This window comes from Triticum urartu, chromosome 7A (assembly GCF_056163025.1).
Source record: "Triticum urartu cultivar PI428250 chromosome 7A, HENAU_Tu73, whole genome shotgun sequence".
NCBI lineage: Eukaryota > Viridiplantae > Streptophyta > Magnoliopsida > Poales > Poaceae > Triticum > Triticum urartu.
Genome location: NC_141879.1, coordinates 747,433,306 through 747,454,087, shown reverse-complemented (window position 1 = coordinate 747,454,087; position 20,782 = coordinate 747,433,306). Strand labels below are relative to the sequence as shown.

Genomic DNA, 20,782 nt, shown 5'->3' with positions numbered 1-20,782 from the left:
TTAAATGCAAATATGGTTGAAATACCTCACAGTTCTGCAGAGTAAGCGTTTCTAAGCTCGGCATGCTTTGGAGAAAGTGATCCAGTGTTTTAATATTTACGTTCGTTTTGAGATCGCATCGGTTGATTAATAAAGTTCTCACATTATTGAACTGTGGGAGTTTATCTGAAATCTGTAGTAGGTTTACCTGAAACAGAAAAATAATATACTACTATTAATACTCACAAACAGAACTTCCTAATGGGGTAATTTGAAATATCCAATGTCACATTATTTGTCTCATTTTTATCGAACGATGCAAACAAAAAGATTATATTAAGAAATAAATATACTTTAAATTTTGATGGATGTTTATGGTGATGTAATATCATTCAATAAAAGACAATAATAGATCGAGCAAATTACTACCCTTAACATGATAAGATTTTTTTCTGATTAAATAAGTATATGTATATATTTTTTGTAATGCAGCAGTACCTTGCTAGAACACAACATTAACGGAAAATTAACCTAGGTGTGAGATAAATCAAGGCAATATGTGAAGAAATGAAGCAACATATATAGAACTAGTTGAGCAACGACATGAACACAAATCAACTAGTGGAATGGCATGGTGGGCCGTGAAAAATAAATAGAATGAGAGACTTACCATCATGTTGAAACCAAACAATTCTAGATGCTGTATGTTAAATATCCTATATAAGTTGTCCAAAAAGCTAGCCTTTGTCTGGTACCATGATGTCACACATAGTGATGTCTTGACGAAGGAAGGTGATGCTAGTTGACAAAGAAGTATGCAAAAACGTTAGCCTTGGAGCAGCGACCACAATTCCATCAGAAAACCCGTGATGGCCTACACAGTCATCAATTGTGAGGTGTGTTAGGCTTCCGGACGCAATGTCGCCAATGCGATAGAAGCACTTAACGAGACTCAGATGCTCAAGAACAAGGTACCCGCCACGGAGCTGCTCTGCAAAGCTATCGTCCAATTGTACACCATGAAGGAGCAGCGTTGTTAGGCGATATGAACTGGATCCCAGATCGGGGAGGAACCATTTTCCCCAACCCCAACTTGAGTCCATGTGAATGTCGATCACCGTGGGGCTGCGCTGGACGCCCCTGCTGATCCATCTGGAGCACGCCTGCCTGTCATCATAGTTTACGTCCAGGACATGTATCCGGAGCCTGTCCAATGATGGGGCGCTGTGAAGCAGCAAGAGCTTGTCGCTGAACTCCTCGAACGGCCGCCACTCCTTGGCACATACCTTCATCCGTCCGTAATCAGTTACGCAGCACTTTCGGCTTCGACAGCGGGCTTGACGGCGGAACAATGTGAAGTCGATGTCGAGGCACGGTACGGAGCGCCAGATGTTCCTCCACCTCCGTGAGAGCACGCTTGATCGGACCGCCTGCCGGGACTCGAGGAAGGAGAGGATGCTCTGCAGGAGACAGTCGGGCATGTCGCTTAGCCGGTCATCTTGGGCGGCGCCGCGGATCCGCTTACTGTGTAGATCCATTGATTGATTTTCGAGAGGGTCTATGGCGGCATGAATCAGCTTGCTGGAGGGCTCCATCGATGGATCCATCTCTTCTCCGGCCGGGATCTCGTTGGATTTCTCGCAGCCTGCGGGCGAAGCCGTATGCCGACGATGTAAACCCTAGCTAGGGCTAGGGCGAAAGGAGAAGATGTACTGCGATTTGGACGCCATAATGTACGCTTCACCGATTCGTATGACAGCGATTTAGTTTAGGCCACCTAACCATCTGACACATGATTAGCCACGTGGAGTAATATTCTCAGCTCTTCAGTTTCGTTACGTTCCCCTTCAAAACGTAACTTTTTATCCTTGCAACGATCGATCTAACCGTCACAAAATCTCAAATGCCATGCTACGGAATGATGGGGAATGATTCAACCATGTCGGTCGTTAGAGCATCTACAGCCAGCTGGGCGCCACAAACTCCTCTCAAACGCCCGGGTGGACAGCCCGATAACTTACCAATCAAAAAAGAGTTGATCAAGACGGACACCTTAAACCGGCCTCAAACGCCAGCTGACCAGTACCCTTTTTATATATTTACCTACTAATAAACCAGCGATTGCTTCTGGTCGTACATCATGCTTTTTTGCAAAAAAGTCCCTCTATTTCTGAGAAATAAACCCGCAGTACTACTTAAAGTGTGGATAACGTTACGTTTGATTACAAAAAACACCCTGCCTCCATTGAACTGCCGTGCACCCCCCGCCGCTTGCCGCCGGCGTCGACGCCGCAGAAGCCAAGGCTGGGGATGCGTCGCGGCGGACGTCAGAGCCGCCCGAGCCCAGGAATGGGGCGAGGTATCGCGGCTGGCGTTGTAGAGCGCGGCGTACCGAGGCGTCGCAGCGGGCGTTGAAGGGAGGGGCGGACCGAGGCGTCGCAGCGGAGGATGATAAGGCGGCCTGCATGCTCTCTTGGGGCGAGGCGTCGCGGCACGCCGGCGGCACGCGAGGGCGGTGTTGGCTGCTGTGGAGCACGCTACGGAGGGGCGGCTTCAAGCTGTATTGGCTGAACTGGAGTGCGGGTGCTACCGCAACGGCGAACTGGTGGAGAGGCTCTGGCAGTAAGCCCAGCATGGCTAGGCGTCGCCAAGAGCCACGAGGTCGTCGCTGCCGGCCTCCACGCCAAACTAGACCAGCTGCAGCCCACCAGTGAAGTCGCGGTGGGACGCCTGTGTTCTGTCATTCTGCTGCTCCGTTGCCGGCGGCTATCCCTGTGCGGTACGTGCGAACCCACCATGGCGACCTGCCCCGTGTGCGCGCAGGGCCGGTCCTGAGATTTTGGGGGCACAGGGCGAAACTGAAATTTGGGGCCCTTGATATTAACATTATACTCCCTTCATTTCTATAAATAAGGTGCCCACGCATCCCAAAAACAACTTTAATCATAATTTAGACCAATCAAACATGGGTTATATGTGATAACAATTATACCTTTGAATTTGTATCGAAAAGAGGTTCTCAACGGTATAGTTTTTAAGTTACAAAAATATATATTATATTAATCTAATTTATGGTTAAAGTTAAATTTTGAGAAGCATGCGCCCCTTCATTGAAATGGAGGGAGTAACAATAACAATTGTCATAACAATACCAAAAGACATTTAAATGAATCTAACAGCAATATTTATATCAAATTGTTTATGCATATTATCTTGAAAAACATTCTTGGTACAAAGTCACTTATGATGCAAAATTACCTTAAAACCTTATTAGCTGACCGTGCATGTGCATCCGATGCGACCTGTATTCTCAGGGACACTTCCGTTAACATCTTCGTCCTACTCCCATTAGTTTGGCCATCCATAGCTATTTTCCTCAATTCATCAGATTTCGTCAAAGCCTCAGTGTTATTATTGAAAAAATTGTCCATGGCTCCCCTCTATGATTCTATCAACTCATCCAGAAGTCTTTCTAAAGAGGTGAAAAAAATAATTGCACAATAGCTACTTCCCCCGTTTCAAAATAGATGATCCAACTTTGTACTAAATCAGTGAGAATTAAATTACTTAATAGCAGTAGACACATAGAAAATGAATTACTGATTCATGGTATAGTATACCTACAAAATTTCCGGACGGCAAGACAACGAGTGGTCAACGCGATCGGTTGATCACCTGATTGGATCGAAGCAGGTCCAAGCGGAGCACTAGCGCAGCGATCAGATCAACGAAGGAGGCGCCGCGGCAGAGCACTAGAGCAGCGATCAGATCACAGAAGGAGGCGTCGAGGTAGAGCACTACAGTCTACAGCAGCGATCTACCGGCTGACCGTCTCAAGATCTTGTGCCTCCGCGTTGTACGCTGCTAGTTGCCGCTTTCGTCGCGTATAGTCGGCTGATCGATAGGCCTCGATGAAGGAAGATCTTTGTAGGCAAACGAGCGAAAAAAGATCAGAGCACGACCGCATATTGCTCCAGGGCTAGCGCCGGGCCTTTGACTACGCGATCAGCCGGCATCGTACGTACGTGCAGCAGAAAATTGGGCCCTGGCCTACCGGCCACATGCATGCCTGCATACGTGGAATGGGGCCCCGGGGCGGCCGCCCCCTCTGCCCCCCCTCAGGGCCGGCCCTGTGTGCGCGGCCACCAAGTACGCCTCATTCCCTGTCAAGCCATGCCGCCGACGGTGGACGCGCGAGACCGTGCCTAATTTGGATAGATTGCAGACCGTGTCCGGCGATCCCCTTGGCCACCGAGGAGACGAGTTGCGCCGCCGGTGAGCACCTCTCCCGATTCCTCTCTTCCCTCGCCCGCATCGGCCGTGCCAAGTAGGAACACGCCGCCCTGCCGCGCGTCGTTGGCCATGGATGCGGCCTAGAACTGCCGCCGCCGCCCTTGCCCTGCCATGCGCCAACGGCCATGGACCAGCCGCGCGAGTAGGAGCACGCCACGGCGCCGCGCATGGATGCGGCCGAGAACTGCTGCCGCCCCTGAACTGTAGCCGCGCCGCGCCGCACCTGCCGTGCCCCCCTGTCTGGGCGTGATGCTACTGCTGCCCGGTGTTGCCGCTGGGGCGTGCTGCTGGTCGCCTCACCGGTCCACCGGTGCCTCCCGATCGGGCGGCGTCCCGGGCTGACGGGGAGGCAGTGCGTGCGTCCGAGCTACTGCTCGCGAGGCGACCGCTGCTGGACCCGAGGGAGCCGCCGGCTGCGCGCGTCCGGGGGAGGCAAGTGCGGGAGATGCTCCTGCTCGACTGTCCGCCAACACCAAGCGAAGACCAAGTCCGGGGAGGCCGCAAGGGGGAGCACTGGAAGGACACACGACGCCGCTGCAAGGGTGAGCGGCGCCATTGTTGTGCTGGAGCTGCTGCGTCCTGTTCGAGAGCGAAAAGAGAGGGTGATGAGAGAGAGGAGACCGAGGGTAGAAGGAGAAGGAGAACCGCGGAGGAGCTGACTCACCGGCGACGTCCTGCTGCTCTACTGCTGCTACAGATCCCGGCGGGGGGTTGGGGGGCGACTGGGTCCACCGACTCTGCTTCGAGCTCCTTCGAACGCTCTCGTCGCTCGGGCGACTGAAAACGAGATGGAGATTCAGGCTTTTACTAAGGATAAAAATAGACCACGTTTAAGCACACCAGACAGTGTGTGCATGTGTCGCTAAGCACTGCTCGGGATGTCACACGAAGCCACCAGACTTCACACGCGTCGACCACGCTGACCAAACGAAGCACATAAAGGAGCAGGGGAGGATTATTAGAATCAGATCGGTGCCAGCAAGATACACGTCTGTCCATTCTGCTTTGGTTTGGCCGGCTGCACTCCACAACAAGGAGGAAGGAAAAATACCGGGTTTACATTCTGATGTGCATGCAATGATAATTGGTAGCGCCCTTGGATAACATTGAATATTGAATTACTTCCGGCCTAACAATAAATAACGGGCAAAGCAAATAACAAAATATGACTTGTGCGGAAACTAGAACCGAAATGTTGGTGCACATACAATTCTAAAAAAAATGAAGACGTGTCAAATTTTTTTCTGTCATTCCAACCACGGGCATGTTTACTACCATAGCAGTTTGATCAATTAACTCAAATACTACCTCCGTGTGGGATTAAAAGGCGTGTGAGCCAATTCTCTGAAACCAAGGCACGGTGTAGCTTTTAACATCTTTTTTATCCCATAGCAACGCACGGGCCATTTTTCTAGTCTAACCTAAATATAGAACAAATATGAGGTGGACCGGGAATGACCGGGCGCGTCCGCCACGTCAGACCAGGCCTACGCTGGCCCACCTGACCCATATATATCCGTCCCCAACCGCGTCATGGTGAACGTCGCCGGCTCCTCACAAGATGGATCCATCATCCATCTCACATCCAACGGCACCGTGAAGGTTCTGGACTCCGATCAGGAATAGTAGGGCATGGAAGACAGTGGCGCCTTGAATTCGATGAGACGGTGTGTGTTCCATGTCCTACTCTACCTAGACGGCGACCAGAGCAATAATTCGAGTGGCGCAGCCGGCCGCCGGACATGGCTACGGCGGAGTCCGATGAGCTCCGCTAGGTTTTATGTTGCATGTAATAGTATGGATTTGAAGTTTCTAATTAAGGTATCTGGTTGTGGAAGAGATTAATTCAGAACTAATCAGTCACTTTCTGCGGACGTCCCCAGGCGTGTCCAGTGGCGTAGCCAGGATTTTATGACAGGGTGGTCCAATTGACAAAAAGAAAATACACCACAAATTCAACTAACATACGCATATATAATACTTCAAGTGCACATATCAAGAAGATCTTTCAAAACATATTAAAATTCATGGTTAAATCACAAATTCGCGTAATAGAAGATATCACACCTTGTTTGTGACGATAACGCCTTCTCCTGACTATCAAAGTCTCAATTGTTGCATGTCAGATGAAAAAGGAGCAACAATCTTCTTCTGCATGTCCCCAAAAAAAGGATGCAGTGTCTAAGGTCCTCTTTATTTTGCATCAGTTCTACCAAAAAAATATTAACTGCTACTTGGAACAAATCCTAATAATCAATCTGTTCAATTTACCAATTATCATTTTAAAAAACTTAAATGCCTGCACTCTCAGCTAATCTGTTCAGAACTTAAGACCTTCCTAGCAAAATAAAATTACACTTTGCGCGTCTAGGGAGCAGCCGGCTGCTCCCTAGCGTTTCCTGGCGGCCCAGCCAAATAAGGTAATTTCCTGTCCCCCCCTAGTACATAAAAGGTAAGGCCCATAGCCCACCGGCCACCAGCCACCTGTTCCTTCGTCCCGACCCAACCAACCCCCCTCCACGCGATATCTATTGGTCCCCTCATCACGTGCTCTTCCTCCCCCGTACCTTGCACCCGCCGGTTGCTTCCAGCTCCATTACCTACCCCACCCAACCATCTTCTTCTCCCCCAAGTAAGGCACAGATTTCTTGCCCACGCTCCAACAAGATCCATTAGACCTTCAGATCCTTTGTAATGGCGGCAAGAAAACCTTGAGATGACCTGCACGGCTGTTTTGATTAGTTGCTTCTCCTCTTAAATCTTTTCTGATCTGAGAAGGGAAAAACAAGAGAAAAAGGGCAGGGCTGCAATTTTAGAGGTCAGATCTCTGACCTCCTTTCGCTTGATTTTGCTGTTTCTCATCAGTATTCGGAAAAGCCAAATTGTCTGCCACTACATATAAGTCCCTCTGTGTACAAGAACATATAAACACCTCTGTAAAAAAAGCCATCTAATCTGCTGTTCTTCAGGTTCTCTTAATCACTAGATGCTTCGTCTACTTGATGTAAACAAAACAAACAACTTTCATGCTATTTTGGGCAAATGCACAAGTGACAGGCAAGCAAGTCTTAGAACCTTGGAAATCCAAGTTATTCATCGTGAGAAAATGATGGTGTTGACATACATAATGCAATCTAACTACTACATTTGAGATGCTCTTAATCACTACATGCTTTTAGCCTGCAAAAAGGTTTGTATTAAAAAAGTGGCAACTTATATGCATTGTTCAGGCAACTGCAACACAATTGGCAGGCAAGTCATGTGTAAAAACTTGGTACTGTTGAACTAATAAGTTGTGCAGTTTTTGTTAGCAACTTATAAGTGGCAACTTATATGCATTGTTTAGGCAACTGCAACACAATAGGAAGGCAAGTCATGTGTAAAAACTTGGTACTGTTGAACTAATAAGGTGTGCAGTTTTGTTAGCATGTCTGTGGAACAGCCAAAGTGCATATCATAAAAAGCTAGGCATAAGCAAAAAAAGATGGTTTTAAGCAGATGGGTGTTGATTTCAAGAGAAAAACAATAATTGTATGAACAAAAACTTGAAAGTAACCTAAGATGCAAAAACTCCTAAATGTGGTTGCAGCATCACTACTTTAGTAACCTAAGTTGCTTATAAAATGTATGATGCTTTGATGTTTTAATTGTAGATCAGTTTTCTCACCTCCTTTGCTCAATGTGGTAGATTCCATGTAACTTGTTTATTGAATGTTCTTGGAGATATGATGTCTGTGGTGTACCTGCTTGTATGAACATAAAAAAAATGTGTATGAGAAAAAAAACAAAATTTGACTGTTGAAAACCTTCAGATTTGCTAGTTGCTACATTTTTAAAAGAAAACTTTATGTACTTGAACAAAAAAGCATAGCAATTTACATGAAAAGTTTTTGGCAAAAATGCAAAACAATTCATATAAAAAATGGTGGTGCTACATGAACAGGATGAAGAGTTACTTCATCTACTTGCACACAAAAAATATGGCAACTTCCATACTATCATGGGGCAAAATGCATGATAACAGACAAGCAAAAACTTATAAAAGACATTTGGACCTTACGAAGATATTTGATCATGAAAAAATAATGATGCTACATACATAAGTCAACTTACCTATAGAAGGTTCTGTGTGGAGCAGAAATGCTTCATTGCTGGATGTTAATCGGGAGGATGGGTGGAGCTCCAACCATTATTCTCCATTGGAAAATGGAATGTGCATCCTGGTATAATAAAAGATATGCAAGAACAAAAAATCTGGGACAAATCTGTGCTATGCTCCAGCATTATGAAGTAAGAAAAAAAGAGCAAAAACACACACAAAATTTAAAAACAGGTCCTAGTAGGAGGTAAATCTTGCCATAAGATACAGTAATAAAAGTGATACTAGTGAACATGACAGACCATGTCACTCAACTAAAGTAGTGATGCTGCTCCTATTCCTAGATTACTTTCAACTAAAGTAGAAGTATCCCATTGCATTCTTCATGATATTTGCTGATATTTGCATGATGAATACACTCTTTGAATAAGAAGTTGCCCAATGCAACCGATGACTTGTGCTTCATCTGTTTGCTTCAACCTGGTGATTTGATGTCTGCCAATGATTAAAAAAAGATTAGACAAAAATGTTGTAGCACAAAACTTTCATGCAAAAGATTATACAGTGCTTGTCCCCATTTTTAAAAAAGTATTAACTGCTTGCCTCTTCTCAGATATCTTTTCATGGTGTTAAAAAATGCAGGTTTGGAAATATGATTGACCTAAATGAAGTACCAGAGGAAAATATGCCAGAGTTTGCCTTTGTTCATGACATGAATATACTTGATCCTTTATATTGCACAGAACAGAGCATCCAACTTGGTGGAGCTGACAATGCTGAGTTTGTGGCTAAATCTCCCAACCCTGTCACTGCACACAATGCTTCGACACATGTGGGGCAAACTATGCCTACAGATATGGGTGCAACAGTCGAAGCAACTACACATCCAGCGGCAGCAACAGAGGCGGATGAACACACGCTTGTTGACACTAACACCGTAGGTGGAATAGGTGGGACTGTTGGAAACAGTTTGGCAGGCTTGGTTGGTGAGAACGATGACGAGGCATGGTCACAGTCCAAGGAACCTTACGTGGGGATGCGGTTTGACACTTTGGAAGGTGCAAAGGAGCACTACAATGCGTATGCTCTGCAGCTTGGGTTTTCCATCAAAATGAATACAACAAGGAGAACTGGTGACACTCGTATGTTGGTAAAGCAGCAATTTGTTTGCAACAAGTTTCGAAAACCTACAGAGGACGATGGAGGTGCAGAAAAGCCCCCTGTCCTAGACAAAATTATTGATCAGGCAAAACATGTTGACGAAGATGATGATATTGTCTTTCTTGATGATGAAAGTAAGTTAAAAAGAAAAGCAAGAAACGAAAGCGAGATAAAATAATTCAAACTGGTTGCAAGGCCAAGATGGTGGTGAAACTAGTAGATGGTCGTTGGGAGGTGGTGTACTATGTTGGTGAGCATAACCATAAGTTAGTAGACAAGCCATCTTTGAAGAAGTACTTGCGATCGCACCAAGGGATACCTCCAGAAGAAAGGGCATTCCTAACACATCTTGACAACTACAATTTAACAACAGGTGAAAAAATGATCACTAGCTTGCCTGTGTTTCTTGTCTAAGTTGCTGAACACCAATTTTATGCTTGCCTGCTGGTCTTTTTAAGCGTGGTATTTGGCTCGTGCCCTAAAACGTGTTAAGTGATTCAATTCTCTGCTCCTTTACTGTTTTTTGATGTTTCCTTTGTTACTGCTGGGGGTTGATTAGGTTAGTTTTGTTGAGCAATTTGCTTGACCATGAGTTTGGTAGTTGCTCGAAAACATGGTCCTAAACTAGATTAGTTTTGCTGAGCAAAGTTGGAGGTTTACTATTAGTACTTGCTCAAAGTGAAGGGCACAACTTGCCTATGCTTGTAAGCACTCATTTCCCCTTGACGCTAAAATGATATGTTAGTAGGAACTAATTAGTCTTGTTGTGCTAGTTGCTTGCCCAGGTGTTAGCAGTTGCTCAAAACATGTCCTCAACTTGCCTGCACTTGTTGCACACTTTTCATGTATTAGGTTGTGTGGAAAAAATACAAGTAAGACTTTCCCTGAACAATCAAAATGGTTTGTGTGTGCACATATATTAGTCTAGTTGTACTACTTGCTTGATCATAAGTTAGTACTTGCTCAAACCATGTCCTGGGCTTGCTTGCGCATTTTCACATGTTTTTGTGTGTCTGAATTGCTGCATATAAACTACTTCTCAGTGCCATGCATAAAAATCTGTTACTTTATGAAAATGATTTTTTATATACTACTTTTCAGGGCGTATGATGCATATTATGTCAGACTTCTATGGCACAGAGCTGATCGTCCCCTATGGTACTAAGCACATTACAAACCTGAAGACAATGTTAAACAAAGATGCCACCAAAGAAGGAGATATGATTGAGACAGTTGCCTACTTCAAAGATCAACAAAAAGATGATCCAGACTTCTTTTATAAGATAAAGTACGATGAGGAGGACAGGGTGGAGAACATTTTGAAATCAAGTTGGTTTCAACAAAAATTGAAATCAAGTTGTATATGTGTTTAATTTGAACACAATGCAGCGTATGTATGCTGTGAGAAAATGCCACCTGGACACGACGGAAACGCTACTGCTGATGGTAATATCCCCATCAGGATCCCCTTATAGTGCAAGTCTATCATGAACGGTTGCATCAAGTGAGGTTTCTTTCGGTCGTTCCTTGAAACGTTCCAGCAAAACAACACCTAGAAAGCACAAGCATAAGCATGATGTTCCGAAAAGAGATTACTGCACCATGCATGTGCCGGAAGATACTGAGCAAATTAAAGGCCAATATGCCTGCAAAAAAAACATTAAAGGCCAATATTCAGAAGGAGAAAATGCTACAACATCCATGCACTGATGCAGATGAGGTAAGATTTGCAATAGTATTTTTGTATAAAAGTATTTCTGGATCAGCAAAACTGTCCTCTTCTATGAATTCATATTTTTGATTCAAATCTTGTCCCCCTGGGAGCATAAATTCAGAGCGCAGTGATTCCCCTATGACGTATTTATAACGGTACACAAACCAAATCAACAAAGAAGTAGAGACTAGTGGTTCCAACATCTTCAGGCTGACGAGCAAATCCTGCACGCCATCGACCCTCGCGTCAGCAATCCAGGAATGCGAGATCAAGCGAGGAGAAGGGTTGCGCCAATTATTTGTGGGCCCAATCTGCGTCGCTGTCACTGTGTGTGTCACGAGACCATGAGGCCCACTACGAGAAGGCCATGGCACCCAACAGATGACACCTTGGGAAGCAAAAAAGTTCATAGGACAAGCAACTGCCAGGGCTGGATGCAGATGGGATCGAATGATGCTAAAACTGCGACTCAAGCAAAGGTGTGGAGGAGCTTCTTTGCTTTCCATGCATCTTACTAATACCTTGCCTTCATGTCACAGCAAAGGTAAAGAACCTCTAGCCCTCCCCGGAAGCACACCATATTCTTTCCCTTATTTACATCATCATGTATACATGAACTGAGCTGAATCTGCTCTGCTATATATACAACCAAGCTCAAAGCAACAAGAAATACAATACCAGACGCCATCAAATCGTTCCTGGCCAGCAACACCTGCTTAATTTCTTCCACCCACTCATCTATTTTCAAGCATTCCATCTCTGAGGGCAAAGAGCCTGGAGAAACTAATGGCCGAGTCGGCCATTGGCTCCGTGCTTGGCAACGTGAGCACCCTTGCGGTCCAGGAGACCACATTCCTATGCGGCGTCATCCTTGAAGTGGGATTCTTGAAGGATGAGCTGAGGCGGCTAAAGAGCTACCTTAAATCCGCCGACGCCAAAAGGAGATCAGGAGATGAGCTTGTGGGTACCTGGGTCAGCCAGATCAGGGATGCGGCATATGAGGCCGAGAATGCCATTGAAGCGGCCGACTACATGGAGAAGAGAAACAGGCTCAAGAAGGGCTTCATGGGTGCCATCTCGAGGTATGCTCGCTTGCCAAGTGACCTGATTACCCTTCACACAATTGGTGCTGAAATACAGCGTGTAAGAAGGAAGATCAGTGAGATATTTGATAGTGCAAACCGTTTGAAAATCAATTTGGATACTAGTGATGTAGAAAAGGTTCATATTGAGGATGAGTGTCCACAAGATTATGGTACTATGCACCAAAACTTTGAAGATATTGACCTTGTTGTTTTGGGGATGAGTACAAAGAAATAGTTGGCAAGTTAGTTGACAAAAAAGAGAACATAACTCTTAGTGTTGTCTCCATAGTTGCCATGGGTGGGGCGGGAAAAACAACACTCGCTAGAAAAGTATAAACTTCATCTACTGTCAAACAACACTTTGAGGCAGCTTCTTGGGTCACTGTATCTCAAAAATTCAAGGGCATTGATTTACTAAAGGATATTATGAAACAAATAATGGGGGGTGGAGATGAGTCAGTTGCTAAGATGAATGAGTATGAGGTGGGAAAGGAGATCCATGATTTTCTATTGCAAAAAAGATACTTGTTAGTTCTTGATGATGTGTGGGAAACCGACACATGGGACCAGATAAATAAAAGGGTTAAAGCTTTTCCAGATGCATCTAATGGTAGTAGAGTACTATTAACCACCCGGAAGGGAGATGCTGCAAATCATGTCCAAATGCCAACCTATGTTCATCATTTGAGGAAGTTAGATGAAGAGAATAGTTGGGAACTATTTAGTTGCAAAGCTTTACCATCATATAAAAGGCCTGCCATACGTGATGTGGACGAGTTTGAAAAACTTGGGAGAAAGCTTGCAAAGAAATGTGATGGATTGCCACTTGCACTTGCAGTTTTGGGGGGTTACCTATCGAAAAATCTAAATGCAGAAACATGGTCCAATATACTCTCGGATTGGCCATCAACCAAGAACGGACAGATGATGCGAGACCTATTGGCTCGCAGTTACGAGGACCTGCCAAATCATTATTTAAGAGCTTGTTTTCTCTATCTCGCTGCTTATCCCGAGGACTACATAATATCTGTGTCGTGTCTGATTGAATTATGGATAGCAGAAAGCTTGGTTCCACATACACCAAAGCATATACTAGAAGAAACAGCACGGAATTATGTAACCGAGTTGGCTCAGAGAAGCTTGGTGCAGGTCGTTGACAGAAGTAGGGCACATGGATGGATAGAGAGAATAAGAATTCATGATATCTTACACGACTGGTGCATAGAAGAGGCAAGACAAGATGGTTTTCTTGATACCATCGACAACAAAACTACAGGTCAGGTTTCGTCTCCTGGTCTTTTCGTATTAATTGATCCCTTTATCTATTTTGTTATATGTACTTATATGTGGCTAGCTTCTTTCTGACATATGGTGCACTCTAAAAAAAATTGCAGGACAAGCTGGTGCATCATCATCATCATCTGATAACTTGATGTCTTATCGTTTTTATTTTCAAACTTTGAGTGATCATATTTTACATGTGATGCCTAATGTCCGAAGTCTTCTTGACTTTGGACTCTCATCAGCGTCCCTTCCCAAGCTGAGATTCCTGAGAGTTCTTTGCATTGAAAACTCAATACTAAAAGATATCTCCAGTGTAATTGGTGGGTGCATTCACCTAAGATTGCTCAGGATGAGAAGATGTGGGCGTATGAGGCTCCCTTCTTCAATTGGAAAACTCCTTTACTTGCAGACTATAGATCTAGACGGGAACTCACAAGTAACAAAATCCCTCTGGGATATCCCTAGTCTAAGGCATGTTTACCTTGGAGATGGGTTTTCTCTACCAAGCAGTGTGCGGCAACATCGGAAAGAGCTCCAAACCTGTGTGTTAGATTTTACTGCTGGCACTTTTTTCCGCTGTCATGACATGGTGATTTTCTTGGGCCAGATGAATCAACTAACAACCTTCTCGTTGTCGATGCACCCCAATATACCAGCGGAGGTGCTCAACATATTTGCAAACATGCCTCACCTGGTTGATATTAGTCTCAGCCAATTTGATGTGCTCGACAAGCTGCCTACTGAGTTCCCACAAAGCTTACGCTGTCTTGTTCTATATGCTACTAGATGACTCGTTGCGCCAATGGCGCAAAGGGCGAGAGGGAGACAACTATTGTGAGAATATTCAGACACTCAAGTCTTTACTACTGGTACATAGATGCTTAGTTACAATGTGGTACACGTAGGAAGTAGATAGGAAGGGATACATTATTAGCTTATGAAAACCAAACGTGGCCAACACTGCCGCATCCTCTGCTTGGAAGCCGCCTTTTTTCACCGGATCTAACATAGATACATGATCACAAAAGGAAGCAAGACCATCATATAAAATGGTCTACTTACTCGTTCAGGTTAGTGATCAGGTGGCTGGAACCGCAAAGTATAATAGCGCTTGACGGACAATAAAAATAGGTGTTGCTCCTCGTCTCCTCCTGAGTTTGGATCGAGGCCTCGCTCCTCTCTTCTATTGAATGACAGCTTGAAGGAAAGGACACACAAAAGTGCAGTCCTATACATTGATTAACCTGACAGAAAACAGAGACAAATGTAGATATGGTTATCTATTATGCCGCTGATAAAAAAAGTAAAACACTAAACAGAGACAAATAGAAGAATAGTGAGGACTGGAGTAACCTCTACATAATAATTCAGATTGCATTACTGAACATATGAATGACAGAGAGGCCCAAAGAAATTGGCTTTATCAGGTATATGAATGACATTACAGAGAGAATTACCAAATTATCAGGTTATCAGGTAAGTGACAAGATAGAAAGAAGAAGGTGCTCCATGCTTGTTGGTTGAAACTCCATCAACTACCAGTGCATACACTACATAGGTTAATAATAAGCTAATCCTTGAATTCCTCTCTCGTTATATTATCACTGGACACATACTTTTTGTGTGGCTAGTGGATGCTGGAATTTTGCTACTGCGACGCTGAAAATCTTGTTTTGTTTTTACTGAAGGACTTTATTATGGTTTGAAATGTAGTAGTATAGTACTTCGCTAGTGAGCATCCTCCCCTCTCCTCTCAAGAGAAAAAAGAGAAGAAATGGGTAGGTGTCTCAACTGGACATCTGAAGAGGATCTGGCCACCACGCTTAAATCAAACAGAGTGGAAGCGAAAACAAAACAAAAAACCTTAATCGGCCTAGAACCAGACAGACTTAACACAGAGGTTACAGAGGTGAAAGGGACCTTGATGAGCACAAGAGCGGTTTTGGCTGTCAGCGGTGGGGAATGAGCTTTCTTTGGCTATCAGCGTCGTCCTGGTGGCTGGCCGATGTAGCTCCAACCCAACCTTGACCCAACAGAGATGAGACGTGGTCAGGGAAGCGAAGAGAGGAAATCGAGAGAGGGTGGGAGGGGACAGACCATGATGCTGCTGCTGCTGCTTGTCACAGACCGAGTTGATGAGCACTCCGCTGCTGCGTGGACCAATGATTTTATGGACCCAATGGCAGCCACCCGGTAAAGCAGTCAAAGTTGTAACAAAAGATAGAAGTGAATAGTAAAAATTGAGGGTGAAAAACGATCGAAGAAGCTAATCGAACGGCCAGTGATCGTGCGCGCGCGAAGGTCCCCAGCACGGCGGGTTGCCCACCAGCGTTTATATGTTCTATGAAACTCATGGATCTCCGTAACTACAGGTTTAGGAATAACAAATCAATGAAGAAGCTTATTGTATAAGCCTACTAAATTTGCCAACAGTATGTAACCAAAAGTAGTTATCTGCACAAAACAGGGCTGCATTCTTTCTCCGGGTCTAGTTTTCACAAATAAGTTCCTACTGGATACAGCTACTAACTGAAGTACAATCAAGCATGTATGTGCTCTGACTATCACAATTTCCAGTAAACTAAGTAACTAACTATTGAGCAAAATGTATAGTGCTCCACGTTAGGTAGGGAGACGAACACAAGTAGCAGGGTATATGCACCTTGAACATGTTGAAGTTTTGCTTTGGTCTCCCCCTCAAGGCCAGCCAAATAAACCTCTGTGCCTCCTCCATGCCAATATGAACCGGCCCTATAAGGCAGAGATTTTCGTAAACTGGAAGAATGAACATCATTAAATTGTCTTCAGGAGTAAAAGCATATATATATATATATATATATATATATATATATATATAAACTGAGCTGATCTGCAGGCCCTATAAGAACTAACGGGAATGACACGAGAACAGTATGGTACAGAAATAGAAGACCTGGGCAAGAAGTAATGGAAAAATACGAACCTATATTATACATACTATTACAGTTCGATATGAAGATTCTCAAGAGAAATGTGTAAACTAAGCCAATTAAAAAATGACTGCATACACATATACAGATTTTCAGGAGAAATGTGTAAACTAAAACACCTAACAAATATTTGAATCATGTATACGCAAAGCACATTGCTAGCACGACCCACCATGCAAACGATCATCATAAATACTTGTGAATCTGTTTCAGACCATACCAACAGAACTGGATAGCAAGATGATCAGGGTAAACAAATTACCTACGGAACCATGTATGCTTCTGCAGCTAATCAGACATCTCTCTAAAATAGATCAGTGAAGATAATTTGCTCATAGAATCATGTATGCTTATGCAACTAACCCCTTTAGTAAGGAGAGATGACCTGACGTGTCCATTTGAGAAGATCAAGTTCAGAGAAACAATAATGTTCATTTGGGATTGGGCATAATAATCGCTTCAACTTTGAAACTCAAAACCAAGGTACCGATTAACATCCTACACACACACATGCGCGCACGCGCACACGCACGCACACATGATTGAATAAAGCGCCATGAGAAGATTGGTAAATGAGCCAATTGATTGTAACAGATAAATAGATAACTAAATTGCATGGCTTTGTAAACAAATAAGGATGATATAGACTAATCGCCACACAAGAAAGCTGCAATTTTAGATGCCCTAAGTCGAGGGCTTGTTCATGGAACAAATGAGTAGGTGAGAAGCGTGTGAATCTGACCATCCAGATGCATGTGCTTCCTGAGACCTACCTCCTAAATACAACACAAAAATTCATCAGAAAATTCGCAAACTCTGCGGTAGCAAAAAATGCAGCAAGCTGAGGAGAAAGAAAACAAAGCTCAAAACTTGGTGCGGGAAATCTCATGGTGCTGATGATGACGGCTGCGCGTTCCTCTGATCCATGCCCTACAAACACAGAATCAGCACAGATCTGCCGGGGCAAGTCAGACGAGGGAAGCAGGTAATGGTGGAGGTGGCTTACCGTTGCGGTGAAGACCGAGGAGGAAGGCGAGGGGGAGAAGGACAGAGCAAATGACCAGCGCCGCGACGGCGGCCGCCATGCCGGTGCAGAGGCGTTTGACCCAATTTTCTGATTATGCTTTTGGTTATCCAATCCAAGTTTTAATTCAACAATCAGTAGCTCGCATCGCCCTTCTACTATAATTTCTTCATGGCACATCTGCTAGCAGCGGCTACTCCTGTATCCAATGTCCATCTATAAGGAATCAAACACAAGGAACTGCAAGTTCTGCTGTAATTAGTTCTCCTCTTTTTCTGGACATAATTTTAGTTCCTATTAGGAAACCACAATGTGCCTAATCCAAAATTACTTCTACAGGTACAAACAATAATTAGTAAATTAATCGTGTCCAACATCGAACTGATCCACATATTTTCACAAAAGCACAATTAGGGATTACAGAGGATTTTACCCTTGAAGCGGACATGTTCTTTTGCTCCCTTTTTGCTTCTTAGGGGCTACACGGAGCATCTCCTTAGCTTCTGCTCACCTTGCAGGGCATCATTGGTGTACTTTCTCGGACACTCCTTCTCTAGCACCACTCACTTCAGTGTGCTTCTCATCAGTGAGCGGCACATGTGAGACAAAGTCTATCATCGTTTTCAGTGATTGTTCCAACAGAAACCTGCGTGCACAATTATACATAAGAGACAGTGTCGCCACAGTATTACATGGCAAAGGGGTTGAACCTGATAATAACTGATGATCCACCAACTTGCAACCTTCAAAGTCCGGCTTCAGCTGCAGCCTCTGTACACTTTGCCTGAAGCTATCTTGCATACTTACTTCCTGAAACAAGCCTAAAATGGTCACCAGAAGATAATAATTGTGAGCATCTGTATCTTTTTCTGTCGCAAGCTTGGCAGTGTTTTTCCTAAGCTTATTAGGCGCCCAAGAACATAGAACAACACGTACTTTCATACTGCATTCAGAATTTGTGTATCCTGATAGTCTTTTAGATCTCTGAACAGAGCTAACATATATTGAAAAACCGTGGAACTTTAAACAGTCAGATCAAGTAACTGACTTCTCCTAATTCCATAGCGAGGTGAGCCAATTCGCCTGGACGGACAGAAAACAAATTATGGATAACAGTAGAGATCTTAGGGCCTTTAGGTGTTCCTTCTATTGATCTATAGACACAGGGAGTACATCCAACTTTCAAGCAAGGGTCAGCTCTAAAAATTGGGTTCACCACCGGCCTATTTGCAGCACCTAGCTTTATCTCCTCTTGCTATTTCTGAATGCAGTGTGATATTATTATGACTACAGTTTAGATTGGTTGAAACAAAGAAAGCTAAGACCAGACAAAACTATAAAATTATTATGTGGTTTTTATAGGCAAAGACAAACATGAATGTGTAGGACAGTAATTTGCTAAGGGCATAACAAAAATGATAGCAGAAGAAGCCACAAACTTTAGACATGGTGGAGATGCAAAGCTAACCAGGCAATGGAGGGAACATGCTTCCTCTTCTCCGTTGAATCCATCACCATACGGCTAGGTGAGGAGCTGCCGCTTGCATCTTCCGCCTTCGTTGGGCGAGAGGAGAGGCTGCTGAAAGAAACCTGCAAAATCATCCAAACCAACAAAGATGATTTTAGGACGAGACCCCTTGCATCACCTGCCCTTATCCAAGCTCTAATGATAGACATACGCTTCTGGTCCTCGTAGAAGCCATGGGGACCAAATATCATTTGCAGCAGTAGCTCAGAAGAGTCGGAACCTGCGAGCGCAGCGGCGACGACGGGGCCGACGGATCTGCGAGCGCCATGGCCATGGCCGTCACCTGACCCGCTCGCTCTTCCTCTTCTATTCCCTTCCCTTCCCTTCTGAAAACAGGAGGGGGGAGGTTGCGGGCGGAGGCTGGCTGGAGGAGACGAGCGCGAGTGGCAGCGGCTGGCCGGGTGGAGGAGGTGCGGCGGCGGCAGGAGAGGCGGGCGCGGTCGGGAGAGACAGGAGAGGGGCGCGGCGCGAGTGCGGGATGGGCGGAAGGGTAGGTTACCTCCACCGGAGCGGCTGCCTTTTATACACCCGTATGCGAAATGACGAAAATGCCCTCAGAGGGGCATGGAATTAACAGGCGGTGGCACGAGAGTTTATAGGGCGACGTGGATGGCTCGGTCCTGCCTAGCAGTTCTAAGGTTTATATGTTCAATTGGCATAAAACAAGACCCGATGCCGATCCTGGAGAAGCTTCCCTGTCTTGTGGAGTTGGTGTTGAGTGGGTACAAAGGCCAGACCATGTGCTGCTCTTCCCAAGGGTTCCCTCGGCTGCGAGAGTTACGACTTGTTAGTTTTTCCAACGAGGAGTGGAGGATGGAGGAAGGGACAATGCCAAAGCTCTCCCACCTGACACTTTGGCTGTGGGACAAGATCAGCAAGCTCCCCGTGGGGTTGCTGCACCTTCCGTCCCTCGGTCACCTGAAGCTGACCTTTATGCCTCAGATTTCTGAAGATGACATCACACGAAAGGAGCTGCGGCAGAAAGGATGCAAGGTATACATACCTTCCATTTTCATTGCTCTCTATACCTGCGCTTGTGCTTGTCTTATGAGTGCTTTATTTTTTGCGCAGCTGGAAACTTTGAGTAAGAACCTTATATGACATGGAACCTTCCATGACATGGGCGACTATCTCTCTCTCCTCCAATGTCTCCTTGATCCTCCGTCCAGCTATGCCCTCCGGATGCCAATCTCGCTGCCTCGGCGTCCTCCGGTACCGTCGGCCGTGTATGAGATGGAGCTGAGTTGGTCTAGGTCTCTAGGAGAGCCCGATGCCCGCCGCCGATCTTCGTTCCCGGTTCCAAGGTCGACGAGCTCGACGAGCTCAAGGCTGGCCTACTCCCCCAAACTCTAAGCCTAGCTCTGCAAGGGAGGGTCGGCAACGCCTCCTCCTCCAAGAGGTCTAACTGCTTTTTTTCCTTCCGGGTACAAAAGTGTCAGTTCCAGGTGTTAATTTCTAGTGCAAAATGTACAGTCCAAAAAATTGGAGCTTATTCCTTGTACAGAGCCATGTTTTACTTGCTTGTAAGAAATGCATATGCATCGATGAATACTAGGGTTGCTGATGCATCAAGTTTATTTTTCAAAGATTGTGGAGTACTACCTTGTGAATTGGTTAGATGTTCATGTGTGTCTTCTCATGTTTGG

The 20,782-nt window shown here is 45.0% G+C and overlaps 1 protein-coding gene, 1 long non-coding RNA gene and 2 pseudogenes across 16 annotated transcripts; 2 read left to right on the top strand and 2 right to left on the bottom strand.

Annotated features, from left to right (window-relative positions):
- Nucleotides 1-716: 716 nt before the first annotated feature.
- LOC147962735 (MEIOTIC F-BOX protein MOF-like) lies at nucleotides 717-1,574 on the bottom strand. Its single transcript, XM_087534293.1, has one exon. It carries the CDS (start codon nucleotides 1,572-1,574, stop codon nucleotides 717-719), a length of 858 nt encoding a protein of 285 aa, XP_087390419.1.
- Nucleotides 1,575-5,805: 4,231 nt separating this feature from the next.
- Nucleotides 5,806-9,885, top strand: LOC147962734 (uncharacterized; annotated as a pseudogene).
- A 1,947-nt stretch (nucleotides 9,886-11,832) lies between these two features.
- Nucleotides 11,833-20,446, top strand: LOC125528325 (putative disease resistance protein At1g50180; annotated as a pseudogene). Its single transcript, XR_015610401.1, has 4 exons — nucleotides 11,833-13,607; nucleotides 13,726-14,379; nucleotides 19,768-20,129; nucleotides 20,208-20,446. The product of XR_015610401.1 is annotated as a putative disease resistance protein At1g50180 (transcript).
- LOC125528326 (uncharacterized) lies at nucleotides 14,432-19,614 on the bottom strand. 14 transcript variants are annotated; one of them, XR_015610405.1, is made up of 10 exons: nucleotides 19,288-19,614; nucleotides 19,077-19,198; nucleotides 18,319-18,418; nucleotides 18,042-18,254; nucleotides 17,591-17,807; nucleotides 16,847-17,514; nucleotides 16,278-16,366; nucleotides 15,713-15,981; nucleotides 15,536-15,638; nucleotides 14,432-14,859 (listed from the first exon to the last, which is right to left on the bottom strand). It is a non-coding gene; the product is annotated as an uncharacterized LOC125528326 (long non-coding RNA). The 14 variants fall into 14 exon arrangements; XR_015610406.1 differs by having other exon boundaries at nucleotides 16,948-17,514; XR_015610407.1 differs by having other exon boundaries at nucleotides 16,278-16,390; nucleotides 17,327-17,514.
- Nucleotides 20,447-20,782: the final 336 nt, after the last annotated feature.